Raw genomic sequence first — 22,755 nt, 5'->3', positions numbered from 1 at the left:
TGTTGTTGTTGTTGTTGTTGATGATGATGATCATCGTCATCTTCTTCTTCTTCTTATCCTTATAATAATTTGTATAGATTGTAATCTGAAGCAGGGGTGGATCCACGTAGCGATTATTCCGGCCCGGCCCCCCCCCCTCTAGCCCCCAAAACGATAAAAACAATTAGGATAATAACGTAAAGTTAACCTTTATAAAACAAAAAACAAAAGCGCCCCCCCCCCTGCTTATTCGCCGGCCGGCTGAGTCGGCACTAAATTTTGTATTAACATTTGGCTACCCCCCCCCCCTTGACGCCGTCTGGATCATCTGCAGGCACGGATCCACGGGGGGGGGGGGGCTGACGGGTCAACAAAAAACAAAATTCTCACGAATTAGGTGAAAAAAACAAAAATAGTGGTCTCACCCCCCCCCCCCCCCCCCCCCCCCTCTCCCCCCGCTTATTCACCGGCTGACTGAGTCGGTGCAAAATATTTCCTGAAAAATTGGACCAAAAAATAAAGTGCCTCCTACCCCCCCCCCCCCCCCCCCCGCTTATTCACTGGTGGCTGAGTCGCAACTAATATTTTCTCACGGATTGGCCCCCCCCCCCCCCCTCTTCCCGCCGGCTGGATCCGCCACTGTAGGACCCTTTTCCCTATACTAAACATATTGAGAACGGTCCCTCCTAAAGAGTCATCATCTATGCTCTATATACCATGACCTTTTGAAAATTAAAAAATTACCTACATAACTATAGCATTTTGAGCCTGCTTTCTTGATTTCGTTCTTTATACATATGTTATTAAATCATGCATTACTCGTTCCATTTATTTTCAAAGATTATAAATCCCAATGACCTTTGAGGCCAATAACTTACATGCGCTGCTTTCATTGCCCCTCCATAATTCGATCTTCTTGTAGTACAATCTGTTCAAGTAACTCTCCATGCAAACAAGTAGAGACTTATTTTGTTCTTATATCTGACAACATAATTCATGTTTGTTTGTTAGTAACTTTTATTTTGTATAAACATTGTGTCAAATAGAAACATGTGAAATATGAAACAATAAACTGAAACTGAGTTTAAAACCAAATGGTCGCATTTATTTCTGGATATGATTTTTTTTAGTGTCAGAAACACTTGGCTGGTTGCCCAAGCCCAACCGCACTTTTACATTGCATCTTGAAATTAGCGGGAAATGTAATATCATTGCTCATTGTTTTGTAATCATTTTTAACAAGAGAGGGGGGAGGAGAGAGAAAGAGGGGAGGGAGAGAGAAAGAGAGAGAGAGAGAGCGCGTAAAACAAAGCTCTGCGTCAATGTATGATGAAATATTATTTATGAAAAACTTTCATCGTTACAGCGAACACTCTGAAATAGATCAAGTTTACGCTATGTAACAGAGGGTAAACAAAATGCGTCATAAATTTTCAAGTTAAAAGTTTACATAGTGTAATGACGTTTTATCGGCATTATGCTTCTAGAAGAATTCTAGCATCCAATTCAAAAGACAGGAAGTGGAAAAGAGAGGGGCGCAACGTGTGGCATTTTTTTGCAACAGCAAGAAATTCACCTATGAACTGCAAAAATGAAGACATAAGTGCAACAATGGTGATGAGGATTACTAATTTTATTGCTATAATTATGATGAATCAGATGGTGATGATGATAAAGATTATAACAATACTACTACTGCTACTACTACTACTACTACTACTACTACTAATAATAATAATATAACTACTATGTTACTACTACTACTACTACTACTACTACTACTACTACTACTATACTACTACTACTACTACTACTACTACTCTACTACTACTACTACTACTACTACTACTACTTCTACTACTACTACTACTACTGCTGATGATGATGAGAATAACAATAGTAACAGATGTTTGATATTTACTCAGAATGAACTGCTGTTCTTGATTTCCGTCTTTTAATTTCACGAATTAGCCTTTTATACACCTATATAAGTTTGGTGAAAATATCCTGGAAACGAATTAAAACCAACAAAGAGATATTGCACATGGCAGGGCGTAAACAAATTGTACTAGTAGGGTTAGTTAAGGAGAGAAAAATGAAATACTTTGGTCATGTTAAAAGGCACCAAAGCCTCTTAAAGGATGTATTGGAAGGAAGAGTGGAAGGAAGTAGACCCCTGTGCCCCCCCCCCCTGGATCCGCCACTGAAATGTGTTGCCCAAAGTAAGGGAGAGAGGGTGGGAGGGAGGGAGGGATTTCTCATGACATGTAAACTTGTTGCCATTTCTTGGTAAAGTTGTTGCCTGTGATTGCTAAATTAGTTGCCAAAATGGTAAATATATTGCTTTTTAAAAACCAATTTGGTAAATGTGTTACCGAAAACAAGGGAGGGAGGGAGGGATTTCCCATGACATGTAATCTTGTTGCCAATTCTTGGTAAATTTGTTGCCTATGATTTGTAAAGTTGTTGCCAAAATAGTAAATGTGTTGCTTTTTTAAAAACCAATTTGATAAATGTGTTGCCCAAAGCAAGGGAGGGAGGGAGGGATTTCTCATGACATGTAAACTTGTTGCCATTTCTTGGTAAAGTTGTTGCCTGTGATTGGTAAAGTTGTTGCCAAAATGGTAAATGTGTTGCTTTTTTAAAAACCAATTTGATAAATGTGTTGCCCAAAGCAAGGGGGGAGAGAGGGATTTCCCATGACATGTAAACTTGTTGCCATTTCTTGGTAAAGTTGTTGCCTGTGATTGGTAAAGTTGTTGCCAAAATGGTAAATGTGTTGCTTTTTTAAAAACCAATTTGGTAAATGTGTTGCCCAAAGCAAGGGAGGGAGGGAGGGATTTCCCATGACATGTAAACTTGTTGCCAATTCTTTGTAAATTTGTTGCCTATGATTTGTAAAGTTGTTGCCAAAATGGTAAATGTGCTGCTTTTTTAAAAACCAATTTGGTAAATGTGTTGCCCTAAGCAATTTGGTAAATGTGTTGCCCTAAGCAAGGGAGGAATGGAGGGAGGGAGTGAGGGAGTGAGGGAGTGAGGGAGGGAGGGAGGGGGAGGAAGGGGGGGGAGGGGGGATTTCCCATGTAAGCTTGTTGCCGATTCTTGGTAAAGTTGTTGCCTGTGATTGGTAAAGTTGTTGCCAATATGGTAAATGTGCTGCTTAAAAAAAAAACGTGCTGCTTTTCCAAAAACCAATTTGGTAATTGTGTTGCCCAAAGCAAGGCCGAGGGAGGGAGGGATTTCCCATGACATGTAAACTTGTTGCCAATTCTTTGTAAATTTGTTGCCTATGATTTGTAAAGATGTTGACAAAATTGTAAATGTGTTGCCCAAAGCGAGGGAGGGAGGGTTTTCCAATGACATATAAAATTGTTGCCATTTCTTGGTAAAGTTGTTGCCTGTGATTGGTCAAGTTGTTGCCAAAATGGTAAATGTGCTGCTTTTTTTTAACCAATTGTGTAAATGTGTTGCCCTAAGCATGGGAGGGATGGAGGGAGGGGAGAGAGGGATTTCCCATGTAAAGTTGTTGCCAATTCTTGGTAAAGTTGTTGCCTGTGATTGGTAAAAATGTTGCCAAAATTGTAAATGTGTTTCTTTAAAAAAAAAAAACTGGTAAATGTGTTGCCCAAAGTGAGGGAGGGACGGAGGGAGGGTGGGAGGGGAGGGATTTCTCATGACATGTAAACTTGTTGCCAATTCTTGGTAAATTTGTTGCCTATGATTGCTAAATTAGTTGCCAAAATGGTAAATATATTGCTTTTTAAAAACCAATTTGGTAAATGTGTTACCGAAAACAAGGGAGGGAGGGAGGGATTTCCCATGACATGTAATCTTGTTGCCAATTCTTGGTAAATTTGTTGCCTATGATTTGTAAAGTTGTTGCCAAAATAGTAAATGTGTTGCTTTTTTAAAAACCAATTTGATAAATGTGTTGCCCAAAGCAAGGGAGGGAGGGAGGGATTTCTCATGACATGTAAACTTGTTGCCATTTCTTGGTAAAGTTGTTGCCTGTGATTGGTAAAGTTGTTGCCAAAATGGTAAATGTGTTGCTTTTTTAAAAACCAATTTGATAAATGTGTTGCCCAAAGCAAGGGGGAGAGAGGGATTTCCCATGACATGTAAACTTGTTGCCATTTCTTGGTAAAGTTGTTGCCTGTGATTGGTAAAGTTGTTGCCAAAATGGTAAATGTGTTGCTTTTTTAAAAACCAATTTGGTAAATGTGTTGCCCAAAGCAAGGGAGGGAGGGAGGGATTTCCCATGACATGTAAACTTGTTGCCAATTCTTTGTAAATTTGTTGCCTATGATTTGTAAAGTTGTTGCCAAAATGGTAAATGTGCTGCTTTTTTAAAAACCAATTTGGTAAATGTGTTGCCCTAAGCAAGGGAGGAATGGAGGGAGGGAGTGAGGGAGTGAGGGAGTGAGGGAGGGAGGGAGGGGGAGGAAGGGGGGGGGGGAGGGGGGATTTCCCATGTAAGCTTGTTGCCGATTCTTGGTAAAGTTGTTGCCTGTGATTGGTAAAGTTGTTGCCAATATGGTAAATGTGCTGCTTAAAAAAAAAACGTGCTGCTTTTCCAAAAACCAATTTGGTAATTGTGTTGCCCAAAGCAAGGCCGAGGGAGGGAGGGATTTCCCATGACATGTAAACTTGTTGCCAATTCTTTGTAAATTTGTTGCCTATGATTTGTAAAGATGTTGACAAAATTGTAAATGTGTTGCCCAAAGCGAGGGAGGGAGGGTTTTCCAATGACATATAAAATTGTTGCCATTTCTTGGTAAAGTTGTTGCCTGTGATTGGTCAAGTTGTTGCCAAAATGGTAAATGTGCTGCTTTTTTTAACCAATTGTGTAAATGTGTTGCCCTAAGCATGGGAGGGATGGAGGGAGGGGAGAGAGGGATTTCCCATGTAAAGTTGTTGCCAATTCTTGGTAAAGTTGTTGCCTGTGATTGGTAAAAATGTTGCCAAAATTGTAAATGTGTTTCTTTAAAGAAAAAAAAACTGGTAAATGTGTTGCCCAAAGTGAGGGAGGGACGGAGGGAGGGTGGGAGGGGAGGGATTTCTCATGACATGTAAACTTGTTGCCATTTCTTGGTAAAGTTGTTGCCTGTGATAGGTAAAGTTGTTGCCAAAATGGTAAATGTGTTGCTTTTTTAAAAACAATTTGGTAAATGTGTTGCCCAAAGCAAGGGAGGGAGGGAGGGATTTCCCATGACATGTAAACTTGTTGCCAATTCTTTGTAAATTTGTTGCCTATGATTTGTAAAGTTGTTGCCAAAATGGTAAATGTGTTGCTTTTTTAAAAACCAATTTGGTAAATTTGTTGCCCAAAGCCAGGGAGGGAGGGAGGGATTTCCCATGACATGTAAACTTGTTGCCATTTCTTGGTAAAGTTGTTGCCTGTGATTGGTCAAGTTGTTGCCATAATGCTAAATGTGTTGCTTTTTAAAAAACCAATTTGATAAATGTGTTGCCCAAAGCAAGGGACGAAGGGATTGAGGGAGATGGGGGGGGGGGGGGAATTTCTCATGAAATGTTGTTGCCAATTTTTGCCACTTGTTGCCATTTCTTGGTAAAGTTGTTGCCTGTGATTGGTAAAGTTGTTGCCAAAATGGTAAATGTGTTGCTTTTTTAAAAACCAATTTGGTAAATGTGTTGCCCAAAGCAAGGGAGGGAGGGAGGGATTTCCCATGACATGTAAACTTGTTGCCAATTCTTTGTAAATTTGTTGCCTATGATTTGTAAAGTTGTTGCCAAAATGGTAAATGTGCTGCTTTTTTAAAAACCAATTTGGTAAATGTGTTGCCCTAAGCAATTTGGTAAATGTGTTGCCCTAAGCAAGGGAGGAATGGAGGGAGGGAGTGAGGGAGTGAGGGAGTGAGGGAGGGAGGGAGGGGGAGGAAGGGGGGGGGGGGAGGGGGGATTTCCCATGTAAGCTTGTTGCCGATTCTTGGTAAAGTTGTTGCCTGTGATTGGTAAAGTTGTTGCCAATATGGTAAATGTGCTGCTTAAAAAAAAAACGTGCTGCTTTTCCAAAAACCAATTTGGTAATTGTGTTGCCCAAAGCAAGGCCGAGGGAGGGAGGGATTTCCCATGACATGTAAACTTGTTGCCAATTCTTTGTAAATTTGTTGCCTATGATTTGTAAAGATGTTGACAAAATTGTAAATGTGTTGCCCAAAGCGAGGGAGGGAGGGTTTTCCAATGACATATAAAATTGTTGCCATTTCTTGGTAAAGTTGTTGCCTGTGATTGGTCAAGTTGTTGCCAAAATGGTAAATGTGCTGCTTTTTTTAACCAATTGTGTAAATGTGTTGCCCTAAGCATGGGAGGGATGGAGGGAGGGGAGAGAGGGATTTCCCATGTAAAGTTGTTGCCAATTCTTGGTAAAGTTGTTGCCTGTGATTGGTAAAAATGTTGCCAAAATTGTAAATGTGTTTCTTTAAAAAAAAAAAAACTGGTAAATGTGTTGCCCAAAGTGAGGGAGGGACGGAGGGAGGGTGGGAGGGGAGGGATTTCTCATGACATGTAAACTTGTTGCCATTTCTTGGTAAAGTTGTTGCCTGTGATAGGTAAAGTTGTTGCCAAAATGGTAAATGTGTTGCTTTTTTAAAAACAATTTGGTAAATGTGTTGCCCAAAGCAAGGGAGGGAGGGAGGGATTTCCCATGACATGTAAACTTGTTGCCAATTCTTTGTAAATTTGTTGCCTATGATTTGTAAAGTTGTTGCCAAAATGGTAAATGTGTTGCTTTTTTAAAAACCAATTTGGTAAATTTGTTGCCCAAAGCCAGGGAGGGAGGGAGGGATTTCCCATGACATGTAAACTTGTTGCCATTTCTTGGTAAAGTTGTTGCCTGTGATTGGTCAAGTTGTTGCCATAATGCTAAATGTGTTGCTTTTTAAAAAACCAATTTGATAAATGTGTTGCCCAAAGCAAGGGACGAAGGGATTGAGGGAGATGGGGGGGGGGGAATTTCTCATGAAATGTTGTTGCCAATTTTTGCCACTTGTTGCCAATTCTTGGTAAAGTTGTTGCCAAAATGGTAAATGTGTTGCTTTTTTTTTTAATTTGGTAAATGTGTTGCCCAAAGCAAAGGAGGGAGGGAGGGAGGGAGGGAGGGAGGGAGGGAGGGAGGGAGGGAGGGAGGGAGGGAGGGAGGGAGGGAGGGAGGGAGGGAGAGAGAGGGAGGGAGGTGAAGAGAGAACGTTTCTGATCCGAATCTCAGCTTTGCATGCAAGCGCAAACGTACGTACGGTACGAATGCAAAATGTGTAGAGCGCCATCTAACGTCGGTTGGGGATTACAATTTACCGGATATCATAACAAAAACACGTCGACAAACTACTTGATTCCTCGACTTTAGGCATCAATAGCGATGCATATTAGTTGATTAACAGTACAAGGTGAGTACATGTAGTTGAAAATCCCACATTCAAAGTGATATGTCCATGAATAATTGGCTTTAAAAATCGGTAAAGGCCGAGCCAACTTGAAAATGGAGAGTGCATTGGATCTCGTATGACAAAGCGCCGCGTAGTCCCGTGTGTAGTTTGGTGTGTTTGTTGGTTTGTTTTGTGGAAGAAGAGGACATTTCTTGCTGGAAATTGATTAGGCCTATATTACTGCCCAAAAAATAGTAGACATTTATATAAAACCCTATTATTTGAATGTAAATCATAAAGTTTAGATTTTAGGAATGATCTTTGTCCTTTGATTTTAATATTTTTATTTAGACCTCTAGATCTAGAGTAAAGCTAAAGGAGCCGGTAATCGGCCAGCTCCAGTTTTCGGCCGATTGGTTGGATGCAAGGTAAAATCACTCTAAAATACATCGCATAATAGCATAACACATATCCCACACATACCATACCATGCCAGTGTCACTGAAGAACCACATTTGCAATGGAAAATATATCCTAAAATATCACATTTTAGCGATGTAATCGCCGGTCCCGCTACCCAAATCTGAAAAATCGAGTATCTTACGCGTGTCTGTAAGAAATATGGGTACCATAAAATGTGCTTTATTTCAAGTATTTTTCAGATTTAGAGCCCGATTTTGTGCTAGTCGCAAGCTCAAAAGTATCTCATCGCATGTATTAAATCAATGCAGCCGCACACCGCGACGCACACACGATATCTCTGTCTAATTCAGATTCCAACTTCCGATCACCGCTGTGCCTGTCTTCGGCCAGGCGAGCACCAGGGAGCTCCGGCGTGGGATACCTGCTCCGCCCGCTTGTGCTGTACATCAGCGCGGAAACGCACGGCGCGCGCGAGCGCTTCCTATTGACTTTGTACATGCGGCCGTAAACTGAAACGCTCGGCCGATAACTGGCTCCAAAACTGAAAATTGAAATGAATATTATCATGGCAATTCGTGATTTTTTTCTGGGATTCTTTTTTTGTTTAAATAATAATAATATTTGCTTCATGATTTGAACAAGAAATGATAATAAATAGGAAGTAAAGAGTCCTAAAAATAGGATTTTGTCTTAAGTGGCCGAAAACGGGCTCCTTTACTCTAAACTTCAAATTTCAATTTCAAAATGAAATCCACTAGGCCTAGACCTATGGGTATCATCATAAGGAAAATTGATATCATATCGTAAGACCCATCAGAAAGGTTTTTCATTCTTCTGGTTTCTATCTTTTCTTTTTACAGGAAAATGGTAGTGTGGTGATCGATGCCTGTTTCGCGCTCGGCTTGTTCACCGATCTAATTCTCCCAGCAAGATGAAGAAGGCACGGGGGCCGAAGCTCAGGCCCAAATACCACTCATTCTACCTCGCTCTTTTCTCGGTCATCCTTGCTGGAATCATCGTGACCGGCGTCTTCCAGTTCTGGCCCCATTCCATCGAGTCGGAGAAGCAGCCGAGGTATCATATTGAAAGCTACAAAAACCTGCCGGAGGTGAAGGTCTCGGAAGGGGCACCGCTGGGGGCAAAGACCGTGCAGGAGTGCCACTACCATGACTGTTTTGACGTCTACCGATGTGGTTCGGAGACCAACAGAATCAGTGTTTATATCTACCCCATGAAGAAGTATGTGGACGAGGGTGGGGTGCCCATAACGGGCCAGATTTCGAGGGAGTTCTACGAGGTTCTCAACGCCATCGCAAACAGCCCGTTCTACACGTCGAATGCGGACCAGGCGTGTCTGCTTGTTCCGTCCATCGACCTGCTGAACCAGAACACGATGAGAGTGAAGGAGATGGGACAAGTCTTGAATCGGCTACCAAGGTAGGTCCATACATCTTGGGTGGTGCTAGAGAGATGGAGAGAGAAAGAGAGAGAGGGGAAAGAGAGAGATTGATATGGAGTTGGAGATGGCGATGAAGAGAGAAATAGAGTGAGGGAGAGGGATAGAGAGGGAGATGGATATGAAGATGAAGAGAGAAAGAGATAGAGAGAGGGAGAGAGATGAAGATGAAGATCAGGCCTGATAAAAACCCGATTTAAATCGGTTTCCCGATTTTTTTTTATTTTTCCCGATTTTTTCCCGATTTTTTTTTCTTCTTCCCGATTTAATTTTTTTTTTTTTTTTTTTTTTTTTTTTTTACCAGATTTTTTTTTTCTTCCCTATTTTATCCGTTTTTTTCCGATTCCCCCCTTATTTTCTCTAGTCTTCTCTATTTTGCCCTATTTTTTCCCAACTCTCTTACTCGAAAGGGGGGAATTTTGTTAGATGCCATTTTCCCCCCGCGAATCCTCTTCTTTTTTTTTACTCAAGGGGGGGGGGGGGGGCGTAGTTGAGGGGAAAACAAAAAACCTATTTTTTTTTTAGTGCTCACTATCACCCCTGGAAGATGAAGAGAGAAAGATAGAGATGGTGATGGATATGAAAATGAAGATGAAGATAGAAATAGAGATGGTGATGAAGGTGGAGAGAGAGAGAGATGGAGATGAAGAGAGATGAAGATGAAGAGAGAAAGATGGAGATAAATAGAGATGGTGATGAAGAGAGAAATGGAGAGGGAGAGAGATAGAGATGGAGAGAGAGAAAGAGAGAGAGATAGAGAGAGATGAAGACGAAGAGAGAAAGAGAGAGAGGGAGAGAAATAGAGATGAAGATGGAGATGGAGAGAGAGAAAGAGAGAGATAGAGAGATGGGGGAGGGGGGGGGGAGGGGGACTGGGAAAGAATCAGATGGATGATCAAGAGACTCCACTACATATACCACAGTGTTTCTCACATGGTATTTACTAATTAGTAATCAAACTGTTTGTCTTGTGTAGATGGAACGGAGGTACCAACCACCTGCTCTTCAACATGCTCCCAGGGACCATACCAGACTTCCACACGGCCCTGGATGTTCCCAGGGGCAATGCCATCCTGGCTGGTGGGGGGTTCTCCTCCTGGAGCTACAGGCCCGGCTACGATGTCAGTATACCAGTCTTCAGTACCACCATCTCCTCCGTCAAAATGAACGAGAGGCCTTTTGAGTGAGTCACTCACACAGTTGTTATATATAATGTCTATTGACTTTGTTAATTCATTATTACTTTGTGAAGTGACCAGCTCCGCCTAAGCTGCTGGGGTGGTTTTCTGATAACTCTGTTAACTTTTATATTAGTGTAGAACATGTTAATCATTGTAACACATCTTGGACCTATAGGCCTGGCTATGATGTCAGTATACCAGTTTTCAGCACCACCATATCCTCTGTCAAAATGAGCGAAAGGCCTTTTGAGTGAGTCACCCATACAGTTGTTAAATATAATGTATAATAAGGCTGCGATGAGTACACGAATACTTGAGTACTTGCTCTGTCGACAACTACTCAAGTACAATTTCTCTTACTCGAATACACGGCCCCCATTTTAATTTTTTTTAAATGAAGAAAAAAAATGGCCGTTGAGTATTCAAGTATTCGCCTGTAAGCCTGGGAGTGTACTCGAGTACCTCATTACACGGTTATGCACAGCCTTAATATATAATGACTTTGTTTATGCTGCTTATAAGTATCGGCTTGCATGGTGATGTAAATATATACAGAAGGCTTGCGGTTACACCATGTGAGAGAGATGGAGAGAGGGTTAGGGAGACCTGAAAAGGACTCTAGGTAATCTTTCTTTTTTGAGTGTGTGTAGTCCTGAAAAAGACTGTTGGTTATCTTTCTTAGCTTATAGTTCTAAGGAGAACTATAGCGCTGGTTGGAGAGAGGTGGTAGGACTTTGTTTATCTGTTATTACTGTGGAAAGTGACTAGCTCCTCTTGAGCTGCTGGGGTGGTATTCTGAAAGCTTTTTTAACTGTTATAAGATGTAAGTAAAAAAACATGTTAATCGTTGTAACTAATCTAAACTTGGACAAATCATTGGTTAATTTATGCACAACACTTGTAGTTTAGAAATGCATCTGCGCAAGTACAAATGATAAAGTGTTTATTCCGTACAATTTTAATTTGCTATGGCGAAAGCCTGGAGCAATTGTCGCCACAGCAAACGTCGGGGCACCTATTTTCAATCCTCTGCTCTTTGTCACCCCCCCCCCCACCTCAGCACGGTGCGCCCCTATTTAGCCGTCTCCACCCAAGCCGGTATCCACCCTGACTACCAGGCTCAGCTCCTGACCATAGCGAGCACCAACCCAGACTTCCAGGTCCTGGACGAGTGCAAGACCGAGGAGGGTCTCCCGGATCCATTCAAGAGGTGCCAGGACAACAAAGCCTTCGGCTATCCTCATATACTACAGGTGAGATGGCAATCCTGGTTAATTCTTGTACCGTAATTAACGTTTTATAAACCGCCCTCGTGTATTTAACCGTACCCCTCTTTTTCGCCCTAAATTTTTTTTTTTTTGGTTGCCGACTTTGTCGGCAGCAAGCCAGGTCCGTGTTAAAAAATATGGGAAGCCCTTTCATTTAACTGCGAGGTGCAGTTGAATGTGTAAGATCATTAAAGTAAATTAAAAAACAGTAGAGGACCTAGGATAGAACCTTGTGGTATGCCGTGTGTAGTAGAAGACAAATTGGAGGAATTATTATTATAAACTACCGGTACATATTGAGATCTATCAGAAAGATTACTTTCAAACCAAGATGACAGACAAATTTGAGTGTTCTAGTTTCCGAGTGGTGAGTCAACACACCGATTAGTGAGCTGGGAGACATTGCCAGGCATAGTGCCAGGTGGAGGGGCATAAATCGAAACTTTAAAACTGTGTATAAGACGCACCCCCGACTTTTGAATTTTTTTCGGCGGCAAAAAAGTGTGGTTAATACAACGTTAATTACGGTACTCTGAAACATAGCTTCCAGCTATTTTAATTATGGTGTCATTAACATAAAAGTAATCATAACTAACTATTCATTGTGAAGTTAAAATTGATCATTGGAGAAACGATTACTTGCAACTCTTAGACCCCGTTCTCACTCACTTCGTTGGAGCGCTCTGGAGCGCTCTAACTAAGACCCGCTCCTCAGGAGCGGTTCTTAGGTGAGTGAGAACGCTCAAAGTGGTCCAGGAAGCGGACTTCTGGACCGCTCCAGAAGTCCACCTTCCGAGGTGGTCTTGAGGAGCTGGTCTTATTAAGAGCGCTCCAGAGCGCTCTAACGTGCAATGTGAACGGAAAGCGTACTTTGAACGTAAGTGACGTTCCGCGTGATGAGCGATCGGGCAGGCACTAAACATATACATACGGGACGCGTCGCGAACGGGACATCAGGTGACATAGGGTTTGGATTCCGCGCGCGAAAAAATTGACCCGCCTACCTGAGCTGCCATAGCAACAAGACCACTTTGACTCGTGGAGCGGTTTGAGCCATAAAAACTCGGAGTGTGAACGCTCGCAAACCGTTCCTCAAGACCTGTTCCTCTGGAGCGGTCTGGAGCGGTCTGGAGCGGTCTAACTAAGACCACTTTCAAAGTGAGTGAGAACGGGGTCTTACTCTTTATTCTACCAGGCCAAACTTCCAAATCTGAAATTCATATAATAAATCGCCAATGATTAGATCAATGATAATGTTCAGTGAAAGGGAAAAGCTAATCTGTTATTACAAATGTGACATCACTGGAGCAGGAAAAAACCAGGCTTTCTAATGATGACTCAACAATGATAAACAATTCATTAGATGCATAGACAAATACCTTTCATAAAACTCTCTTTTTTTGTTTCTGAATGATTGCTAGAAGTGTTATCTTTGCGTAATTTACCCATATTTTTTTTCCTTGATATTTATTTTTTCAGCTTTGTGTTTTTACACACTGTGTATAATTCATGTTATTTTCAGAACAATCAAATCCTTGCTCCTTTTTCTTAATCAATCAAATACTTTCGTTTTTGCTCTAGGATGCTACGTTTTGTATTGTGCTACGTCGGACCCGCCTTGGGCAAGCAGCCCTGAGTGACGCACTCCAAGCCGGTTGTATCCCAGTCATCATCAGCGATGCCTACATCTTGCCTTTCTCCGAAGTCATCGACTGGAAAAGGTACGAAACTTAATTATCCTTTTCAAAAGAATTTGGTTTTTGTTTTATGGAAGACTGAAGCATCCCCCTCTGAAGCCCTTCCTGTTATAATAATGATAAAAATATTACATTTATAAAGCGCATTTTCGTTAGATACAAAGCACATAAACAAGAAATACAAACAAACAGAGAGAGAGAACATTATCGTACAAAGCTTACATTGATTATAAACAGAGAGGAGTATTACAACAAATTAGAAAAGATGTGTTTTCAGACACCATTTGAAAGCTGTGTGAGTATGGCAATACTTTAGTACAGGGGGTATGAGTTCCAGGTTTTGGGGTCAATAACTGAAAAGCCCTATCACTTATCTGTTTACTGGTTCAATGAACAGAAAGTACATGTACTTGTGGTGTCAGTATTAAAGGTAAAGACCAGTTATGGTCATGCGATTGCATTGTGAACGAAACGTTGTGGAATCGATCAGAAAAGGTTAATCATCTGGCATTTAGCATCTGCAAGGTTCTGGAATCATCAAAATGATAAGAAATTTGGCCCATTCTTCGTAAAGTTACAAGCACTATACACAGAAAGATATATATGGGACTACCCTATATCTCTCACAGACCATAAGAGAAACAAATTTACCAAATATATGAATTAGTAGGCGGTTTCCCGGCAAATTTGTTATCATCATGTATTAGTCAAAACATATTCTTTCACATGATTGGTAATGAGAGCTTCCATTTCATTTTTTGAAATTGGGGCATTTCCAATACTGGTCTTTACCTTTAAATAGAGATGTTTCTTATCCTAATGGTCATCTCTGAAAGCAGGAGGAGAAGATTGAAAAAAAGAAAGAAAAGAAAGAGATGTCCAATAAACTCATACTAGTAATCTACCTTAGACGATCAATGTTTTTTGTACTTGCATGACTAGTACCTGTACTGAGTTGTATCCTGAGTGTCAAATCTAAAAAGACATAAGAGCTATATAATACAAGAACCCACTGTTATCATTAAAACTATCTTGAAGTCTAAGCAAGTTTCATTATTGTTATCATTCTTGACCCCTAGGGCGTCGCTGGTGGTCCGAGAGGATCGCATCCCGGATCTTCCCGACATCCTGCATGCCGTGGAGCTAGAGCACATCTACGAGATGAGACAACAGGTCCGGTTTCTATGGCAACGCTACTTCAGCAGCATTGCCAACGTCACGCTGACGACGCTACAGATCATAAACGATCGCGCCTTCCCTTACAAGGCAAAGGACTATGATTGGTGGAACGAGGAGACCCCGAGAGTAAGAACATGCTCTGCTTTCTCAAGTTTGATATTTAATCTGAGGAATAACAATTTAACAATTAACAATGTTTTAAAGAAACATATTCAACTACCATTTTTAGTTGAATGCGGGCCTGTGTATTTAATAGCAAATGGGAGATTTTTTCCAACATCACATTACAGTACTGGCACCTATTCAACAATTTGGAATTCCTAATTTCAATCTTCAATTTCAATAGTTATTTTTTGCTGGCTCCATTTACCAAATGTGTGCTGGATCATCACACAATAATTCTGTTTACGGTTCATGTATTATTGAACCATTTTGGTTAAAATAAAAACTTTATAATACAATTATACAGTTATATCACGACTCATGGAGGCGTGATGGCTCAGTGGTAGAGCAGTGGTCTTGTAACTGGGAGGTTCCGGGTTCGAAATCAGGTCCATGCGCTAGTGCCCTTTGGTAAGGCATTAATCCTCATTACCAAGTCCATCAGAGAGGACTTAAACCCCTGGTTGCTTTCTTAGCAGTCAGGTAAAACAAATTATAAGATGATGACGTGCTTAATCGCGCTTAATTTGGGTAATGACCGGTCATTATCCAAAGGTAATGACCGGTCATTACCAAAATCATGTTAGAAAACATCATTTTTATAAAACAAATAAATCATAATTAGACTGTTAGACTGTTCCAAAGGTACCTCGTGTGGGTAATTCTTACTAATGCCCTCACTGATGTGTATTATTTGTATACCAACCACCAACATCTCATAGAAGTTTATATTTCCTATCTTTCTATTAGAGAGGTGCCCAGAATCCTCTGTTCCTTCCCATCATCCCGCCCAAGTCACATGGCTTCACTGCTGTCGTCCTGACCTACGACAGGGAACAGAGTCTCTTTGAGATCATCAAGCGAATCTCGCAGACACCGAGTCTCTCCAAGGTATTGGTTGTCTGGAATCACCAAGAGAAGACCCCTCCACCAGGTAAGTAGTGATGATAGTTGTCTTGAGAGATAGATGAATTAATGGATGGAGGGATGGATGGATAGATGGATGGAGGGAAGAATAGATAGTTGGATGGATAAATAGGAGATAGAAAGAAAAAAAGATAGGTTAATGATATCACCAAGCAAATCTCGCAGACACCAAGTCTCTCCAAGGTATTGGTCATCTGGAATCATCAAGAAAAGACACCTCCACCGGGTAAGTAGTGATGATAGTTGTCTTGAGAGATAGATGGATTAATAGATGGAGGGATGGATGGATAGTTGGATTGATAAATAGGAGATAGATACAATAGATAGGTTGATGATATCATCAAGCAAATCTCGCAGACACCGAGTCTCTCCAAAGTTCTGGTTGTCTGGAATCATCAAGAAAAGACACCTCCCCCAAGTAAGTAGGGATGATGATTTTCTTGAGAGATAGATGGATTAATAGATGGAGGGATGAATAGATAGTTGGATGGATAAATAGAAGATAGAAACATTAGATAGGTTTATGATATCATCAAGCAAATCTCGCAGACACCGAGTCTCTTCGAGGTATTGGTTGTCTGGAATCATCAAGAAACCACTCAGTCAGACAGTAGTATCCACATTTTCACGTATGTATGTAAGCCGTACGCATGATATCTACGGTGTTGAATCTGAAGTGTGAAAATTCTCCACATCTGCAGAGAAAGCGTATATTGTACTTGTACATGTAAAGTTGTGGGAGTAGGATTTATTTCATTCCAGCGAGTTATCCAAACATCAGGTCTTGTTTTTTCAGACTTCCCTGTATTATCTATTAAACAGAACATTTTGAAAACTACTCGCTGATTAGGTTGTTGGTTTCTTTCAGTTTTAAATACTACATAATCCCACATTCATTGCTTCTTTCCTGTAGCTGATAGATGGCCCAAGATCAACAAACCTCTGAAGGTAGTGCAGACAAAAGAGAACAAACTCAGCAACCGATTCTATCCTTACGACGAGATTGAGACCGAGTGCATTCTGGCCATCGATGATGATATTGTTATGTTGACGCCGGATGAGCTGGAGTTTGGTTATGGGGTAAGAATCTATCTTTGTTTATGTTCCCTTTTTGTCATTAAAACAGAGAGTTCTTGAATTTCCTATCTATTATGAATATACTTTGGGGATATACATTAATTAATTGCTGTGCAAGGCATCTGGGATTACACAATATGTCATTTTTGTTTGTGTTTTTGCCTTATTTCAATAATTTTAATTTCATTTATTCAAAGCCCGTCTGTACTAGTTTGGCCGGGGGAATTAGACCTCCCTGCAAGGTCACTGACAGGTAGTTATCTTATCAAATCAGCTCTCAATTAACATAAGAAAAAGGGGATCATGGGGGACCAACAGGCACTGATTAGGCATTGTTTCCTATATAGAGGGCTCAAGTAGCTATAAGTAGTGCAGTGGGGATTTAAACAGTATTAAACTAAAGTCATCATAGTATAGTATCCTTTCACTGATTTGTAATACAGGTTTGGAGAGAGTTTCCTGATCGTCTTGTGGGCTTCCCAAGTCGTCTCCATCTATGGGATGAAGCCCAGGGCAAATGGAAGTACGAGAGTGAGTGGATGAACGACCACTCGATGGTACTCACAGGTGCTGCGTTCTACCATAAGGTAAGAGATGCTGTATGTTGGGATTTTGAAAGGGAAGAGAGAGAGGGGAAAGCAAGTTTTTTTTTTTTTTTTTTTTTTTTGGGGGGGGGGATGATGACCACTCGATGGTGTTCACTGGTGCTGCATTTTACCATAAGGTAAGAGATATATGTTGGGTTATTTAAAGGGGGAGAGAGGAAAGGGAGAGGGAGAGGGGAAGGCAGACCTGCCAACCTCTGGAGTTCAAAAACTGTATTCTTTAATCCCAAAAGTTGTATTTTGCTGACAAAAGTTGTATTCTTAAAAATAAACACAGACTGTTACGCGGATCAATGCCTCTTACAGTTCCTACATAAGGAAGAATTTTTTTTTATGGATCGTTGGTTGAATATGCATGATTTCGTCACGACTGATGATTTCGATGACCCAATGAACATCCCCAAATTGCCGATGTGAGATGCTTTATAGGACAGAATGGGCATTTTGCCATTGAAAATGGCACACACACACACAAAATACCACCACAAAAAAAAAAAATTAAAAAAAAATTAAAAAAAAAAAATCATATTTTATTGAGGAAAATCGTACTGTCGTATTTGCTTTTAAAAATCGTACTAAATACGACTAAATCGTACTGGTTGGCAGATGGTAGAAATCTGTAATTCTAGGTAATGTGCTTAGATTAGCAAGTGTGCGCTTGTAAAAATGACGCCTGGCTGGAATGCTCCCCAGGGAGTGGAGAATGTGCATCAATGTGGCGGGTAAGCCTGAATCCGATGACCGGGGTAATAATATATATTTGTAAAGCGCTTTGAGAGGGCCTGCAGTCGTGAAAAGTGCTATATAAAAACTAGCTATTATTATTATTATTATTATTAATTTTCCATTTTTAAATCGCAGTATTTCAGTTACGCCTACACCCATAAGATGACGCCGCACATCAAGACCTGGGTGGATGACCATATGAACTGTGAAGACATCGCTATGAACTTCCTCATCGCTAACATCACAGGAAAGGCACCCATCAAGGTAAGATCCTAGAAGGCCAAGCAGGCTTCTCACCAGGAATTTGATTACCAGGGATGCCAGTTTTCAGTCAAAAGCCTGAATTCATGCCCTGGCGATTTATTTTCAGGCCATGCTTAAGGCTTTTTTGTGTACTAAATAGCCCATTCTAGAAGATTTTCAGGTCCTCTGTTCAATTCGAACTGGCATCCTTGGATTACGCTCGTCTCTAATTGAATGAGCATTTGGATAGCCCAATTACTTTAATACAAGTTTGATTTGTATTGGAAAGTAGTTTAAATTGTGTGTATACTGCTTTTTAAACACTTAAGATCTGGTGGCACTGTGAGGGCTTAGTATGTGACCTTTCATGTAAAACAAAGATAAAACTTTGACTGTTGTCTGTCTTTCTTTGTTAAACTTGACTTTAAACAGAGCCTAAAGCCAGTGTTGCTTTCAGAGTAGAATACAGGCTTCAAGTTTGACATGTCTTTAGCACTCTTGGAAAATGGACATATCACCAAATTGTATTCCATTGAAATAATGGTCCTTTAAAGTAGACAATATACATGTACATACCTACTCTTAGATGCTTTGATGGTGATTTGTTTTACCCGACTGCTATTACAAGTAAACAACTTAGGGAGTGATGGCTTTAAGTCCTCTCCAAGGGCTACTACTAACACATCGACTTGGTTTTGAGCCCGGGATAGCCTAGTTCCGAGACCACTGCTCTACCACTGAGCCATCGCACCTCCACAATAATACATAATAATAATAAAAATGTTGCTTATAAAGCGCTTACCACCAAAGTCTCTAAGCGCTATAGCAAACTGTGAACAAAGTAGACTGATAAACAATGGCATATTAAACAAAACAAAAAAGTGCAAATAAACCTACAAATTACAATACATATGAAATACACATCAATGTGAACAGAGTAAATTAATCATCAAATACAATCTTGAATAAATGTGTCTTAAGACAAATTTTGAATTGGTGATGCTTAGTCAGGCTTTTATTTTATTTTCTCCATATTTAGGTCACTCCAAGGAAGAAGTTCAAGTGTCCGGAGTGCACCAGCGTTGAGATGATCTCGGCTGATCTCAATCACATGGTGGAGAGGTCAGAGTGCATCATGGAGTTTGAGAAAGAATACGGCATGATGCCTCTGAAGACTGTCCAGTTCAGGGCGGACCCGGTGCTCTACAAGGACAATGTTCCCGAAGAACTGAAGCGTTACCATACCATTGGGAGTTTGTAGGTGCTTCTCAGATTTGACAAGAACAATATCCGTATTAAAGAACTCAAGTTTGAAGCTGCAGTTCAGAGAGAGCTGGAAGGTCCAACTCAGTTTTACAAGGACAAAGTCATGATAGAGTCAAAGCTATCAATACCTTTCAAGGACAACGTCCCCGGAGAACTGAAGCATTACCATACCATTGGGAGTTTGTAGGTGCGACTCAGTTTTGCAAGAACAGTATCCCTGTTAAAGAACTAAATCTTGTAGCTCCTTTTCAGGGATTATGCTCTGCTGTAAAAGGACAACGTCCCCAAAGAACTGAAGCGTTACCATACCATTGGGAGTTTGTAGGTGCGACTCAGTTTTGCAAGAACAGTATCCCTGTTAAAGAACTAAATCTTGTAGCTCCTTTTCAGGGATTATGCTCTGCTGTACAAGGACAACGTCCCCGAAGATCTGAAGCGTTACCATACCATTGGGAGTTTGTAGGTGCGACTCGGTTTTGCAAGAACAGTATCCCTGTTAAAGAACTAAATCTTGTAGCTCCTTTTCAGGGATTATGCTCTGCTGTACAAGGACAACGTCCCCGGAGAACTGAAGCATCACCATACCATTGGGAGTTTGTAGGTGCGACTCAGTTTTGCAAGAACAGTATCCCTGTTAAAGAACTAAATCTTGTAGCTCCTTTTCAGGGATTATGCTCTGCTGTACAAGGACAACGTCCCCGAAGAACTGAAGCGTTACCATACCATTGGGAGTTTGTAGGTGCGACTCAGTTTTGCAAGAACAGTATCCCTGTTAAAGAACTAAATCTTGTAGCTCCTTTTCAGGGATTATGCTCTGCTGTACAAGGACAACGTCCCCGAAGGACTGAAGCATCACCATACCTTTGGGAGTCTGTAGGTGCGACTCGGTTTTGCAAGAATATCCGTATTAAAGAACTCAAGCTTGTAGCTCGTGTTGTTCTGCTGTACAAGGATAATGTCACTGAAGAATATAAGCATTACCTTACAGCAGGGGCCTTGTAGATACAGTTCTGGACCAATCCTATGATAAAAAAAAGACAGTAACCTGAAGATCTGAAACACTTCTATAGCTTTGGTAGCTTAAAAAAGCCACAAAACAACATCCTCAAAGACTTAAAAGACAATAAAACCTTATAAGCATACCATGGAAAGCATATACATGTAGCTACAGTTTAGCGTGTCCTTACGCTGCACCAAGGCAATATCCCTGAAGAACTTGTATGATCATACCATTGGGAGCTTGAAGGTGTGACTCCGTTTCACAAGGACAACATCAGGAAAGAGTCGAAGCTATCAACACCATCAGACGAAAGAGGTGTACATGTAGTTCAGGGTCCAACCTGAGCCCTGTAGAGGACACTCTATCTAACACCATCAAGCATAAGCGAACAAACGATTACATTACCCTGAGGGGCCAAAAGCTGGGCGGTTTTGGGTTGGTGTGGAGTCAGTTCTGCGGTGTGACCAAGGTAAACAGCTGTAGCTCATCGCTCCTTGTCACATCCGGTAGTCTCTCGTATGGTGTGTACTCCATTGGGTGCTGTTTCCAGTGACCCTCACTTGAGCAGATCAACATGTTGATGCTAGTCGCACAAACTGCTTCTTCTGGTAATGCATTTCAATTATCGATGTGTACGCATCTTTTTGAGGCCACTATCTTGGATTTCATTATGTTACTCAAATGCCTTCCAATATGTCAGTGATGTGAATTTCAGAAAAAGAAACATTTTCCCTTTAATAGGCCTAATGGGGCCGTCAAGTTTACACAAATTTAAACAATTTGACTGTAATGAGAAAAGTCTTTATTCATGGTGCTTTATATTTTTGTTGTTAATCTCTATGCAAACAACATTATTCCTCGATATCAAATTTTATAATTTCTGAACCAATTTTTAATTTCAACAATAAAGACAAGCCCTTTCTTCTTAATAGCATATGGGTCATTCCAAGGGGTTGGGGCAATTTTTGTGTCATATCAGTGAAAAACTAAGTCTCCTTTTAACCATAACAATGTTTGCTCAAATTGAGTTTCACATAAAGAGCATAGGCATAGCCAACCATGTTAAGATGTTAAGAAGAACCATCTTCCATATATATGTAGTAGAAGATCTCGTAACCGCGTTACGTGGATATCATCATATTTTTTGCCCAACCTCATGGAATGACCCATATGCAGGACTGTTTAAAAATTGTATAAATTGAAGTTTTCCATTCGCACTGGAAGGGTTAATTGATTAGATTTACATGTCTTAGATTTCTAATAAACCATATCAGCATTTTAGCAAGGTCGGATTTAGTTTAACTTCATGTGTAAATTTTTAATTGTAATTCATTCAAAATTTTATTAATTCAAGTGAAACCTCAGTAACACCACTAAATCAATTCTAAACCGATTTCCAAACCAACCAATTCTCAGTCATTAGGAGAAATGTAATCCCTTTCGCTGTGCTGACGGTCTGGTGTTGGTCTCTATGTTATGGTTTAGGTACAACCCTGATTTCTAAACAAAGTTATAACCCCGATTTCCTCATAATTGCACCAGGATATTATCCACTTTGGGTGAAGGGTTAAAGATATATATTTATGTGTATATTTACGATATGATTTACACCTTTTGTCAATCATTGGACATAACTAAAAATTACTTTGTATGTCATGTGTAAATGGAACTTATTAGTGATGGACTAATTCATGCGGTATGCTTCCAATGCCTATTTTTTTTGCTATGGCTGATGCTGAAATATAGCAATAACTAATAAACGAGGTCAAAATCGTAGCATAAAGAAACTGAGCTATAGGAAAAATCGAAAGAAGAAGTGAAACAATGGAGATATTCAGAGATTGTTGCTTGCCATCTTATCTGAATATTACATTTTTTTGTCAGGTGTATGATCATGTGTATATTTGAAGATTTTTATAGATTCATTAATAGATTATCATTCAACACATGTTCTGTAGCACATAGTTTCTTCCTTTTGAAAGGTGAAAGAATGACAATTTTACCCAAAAGGAGACTTCCAAGACGGGTCATATTGTGAGGAAAAACAGATTTCTCTAGAAAGAAAGTGCTAGAAATATATAAGTTAAAGAAGAAAATGTGAATATTAACAATAATTAAAAAAAAAAAACCTATCAACTCATTCAATATTTCTTTTGGGTCATGTATTTTGTATTGATTATGTCA

At 40.4% G+C, this 22,755-nt stretch overlaps 1 protein-coding gene across 1 annotated transcript; it reads left to right on the top strand.

The window, feature by feature from the left end:
• Positions 1–7,271: 7,271 nt before the first annotated feature.
• LOC115918716 (exostosin-2-like) lies at positions 7,272–19,775 on the top strand. Its single transcript, XM_030987801.1, has 11 exons — positions 7,272–7,382; positions 8,645–9,221; positions 10,217–10,423; positions 11,482–11,674; positions 13,271–13,410; positions 14,466–14,691; positions 15,478–15,661; positions 16,568–16,734; positions 17,175–17,318; positions 18,198–18,326; positions 19,345–19,775. The coding sequence occupies exons 2-11, from the start codon at positions 8,716–8,718 to the stop codon at positions 19,564–19,566; spliced, it is 2,118 nt and encodes a 705-aa protein (XP_030843661.1). The 5' UTR covers positions 7,272–7,382; positions 8,645–8,715; the 3' UTR covers positions 19,567–19,775.
• The last annotated feature ends 2,980 nt before the right edge of the window (positions 19,776–22,755 follow it).

This window comes from Strongylocentrotus purpuratus, unplaced genomic scaffold (genome assembly GCF_000002235.5).
Source record: "Strongylocentrotus purpuratus isolate Spur 01 unplaced genomic scaffold, Spur_5.0 spur5_scaffold_17, whole genome shotgun sequence".
Lineage (NCBI taxonomy): Eukaryota > Metazoa > Echinodermata > Echinoidea > Camarodonta > Strongylocentrotidae > Strongylocentrotus > Strongylocentrotus purpuratus.
Note: the sequence above shows the minus strand (reverse complement) of the source record. Positions and strands in the feature narration are given on the sequence as shown.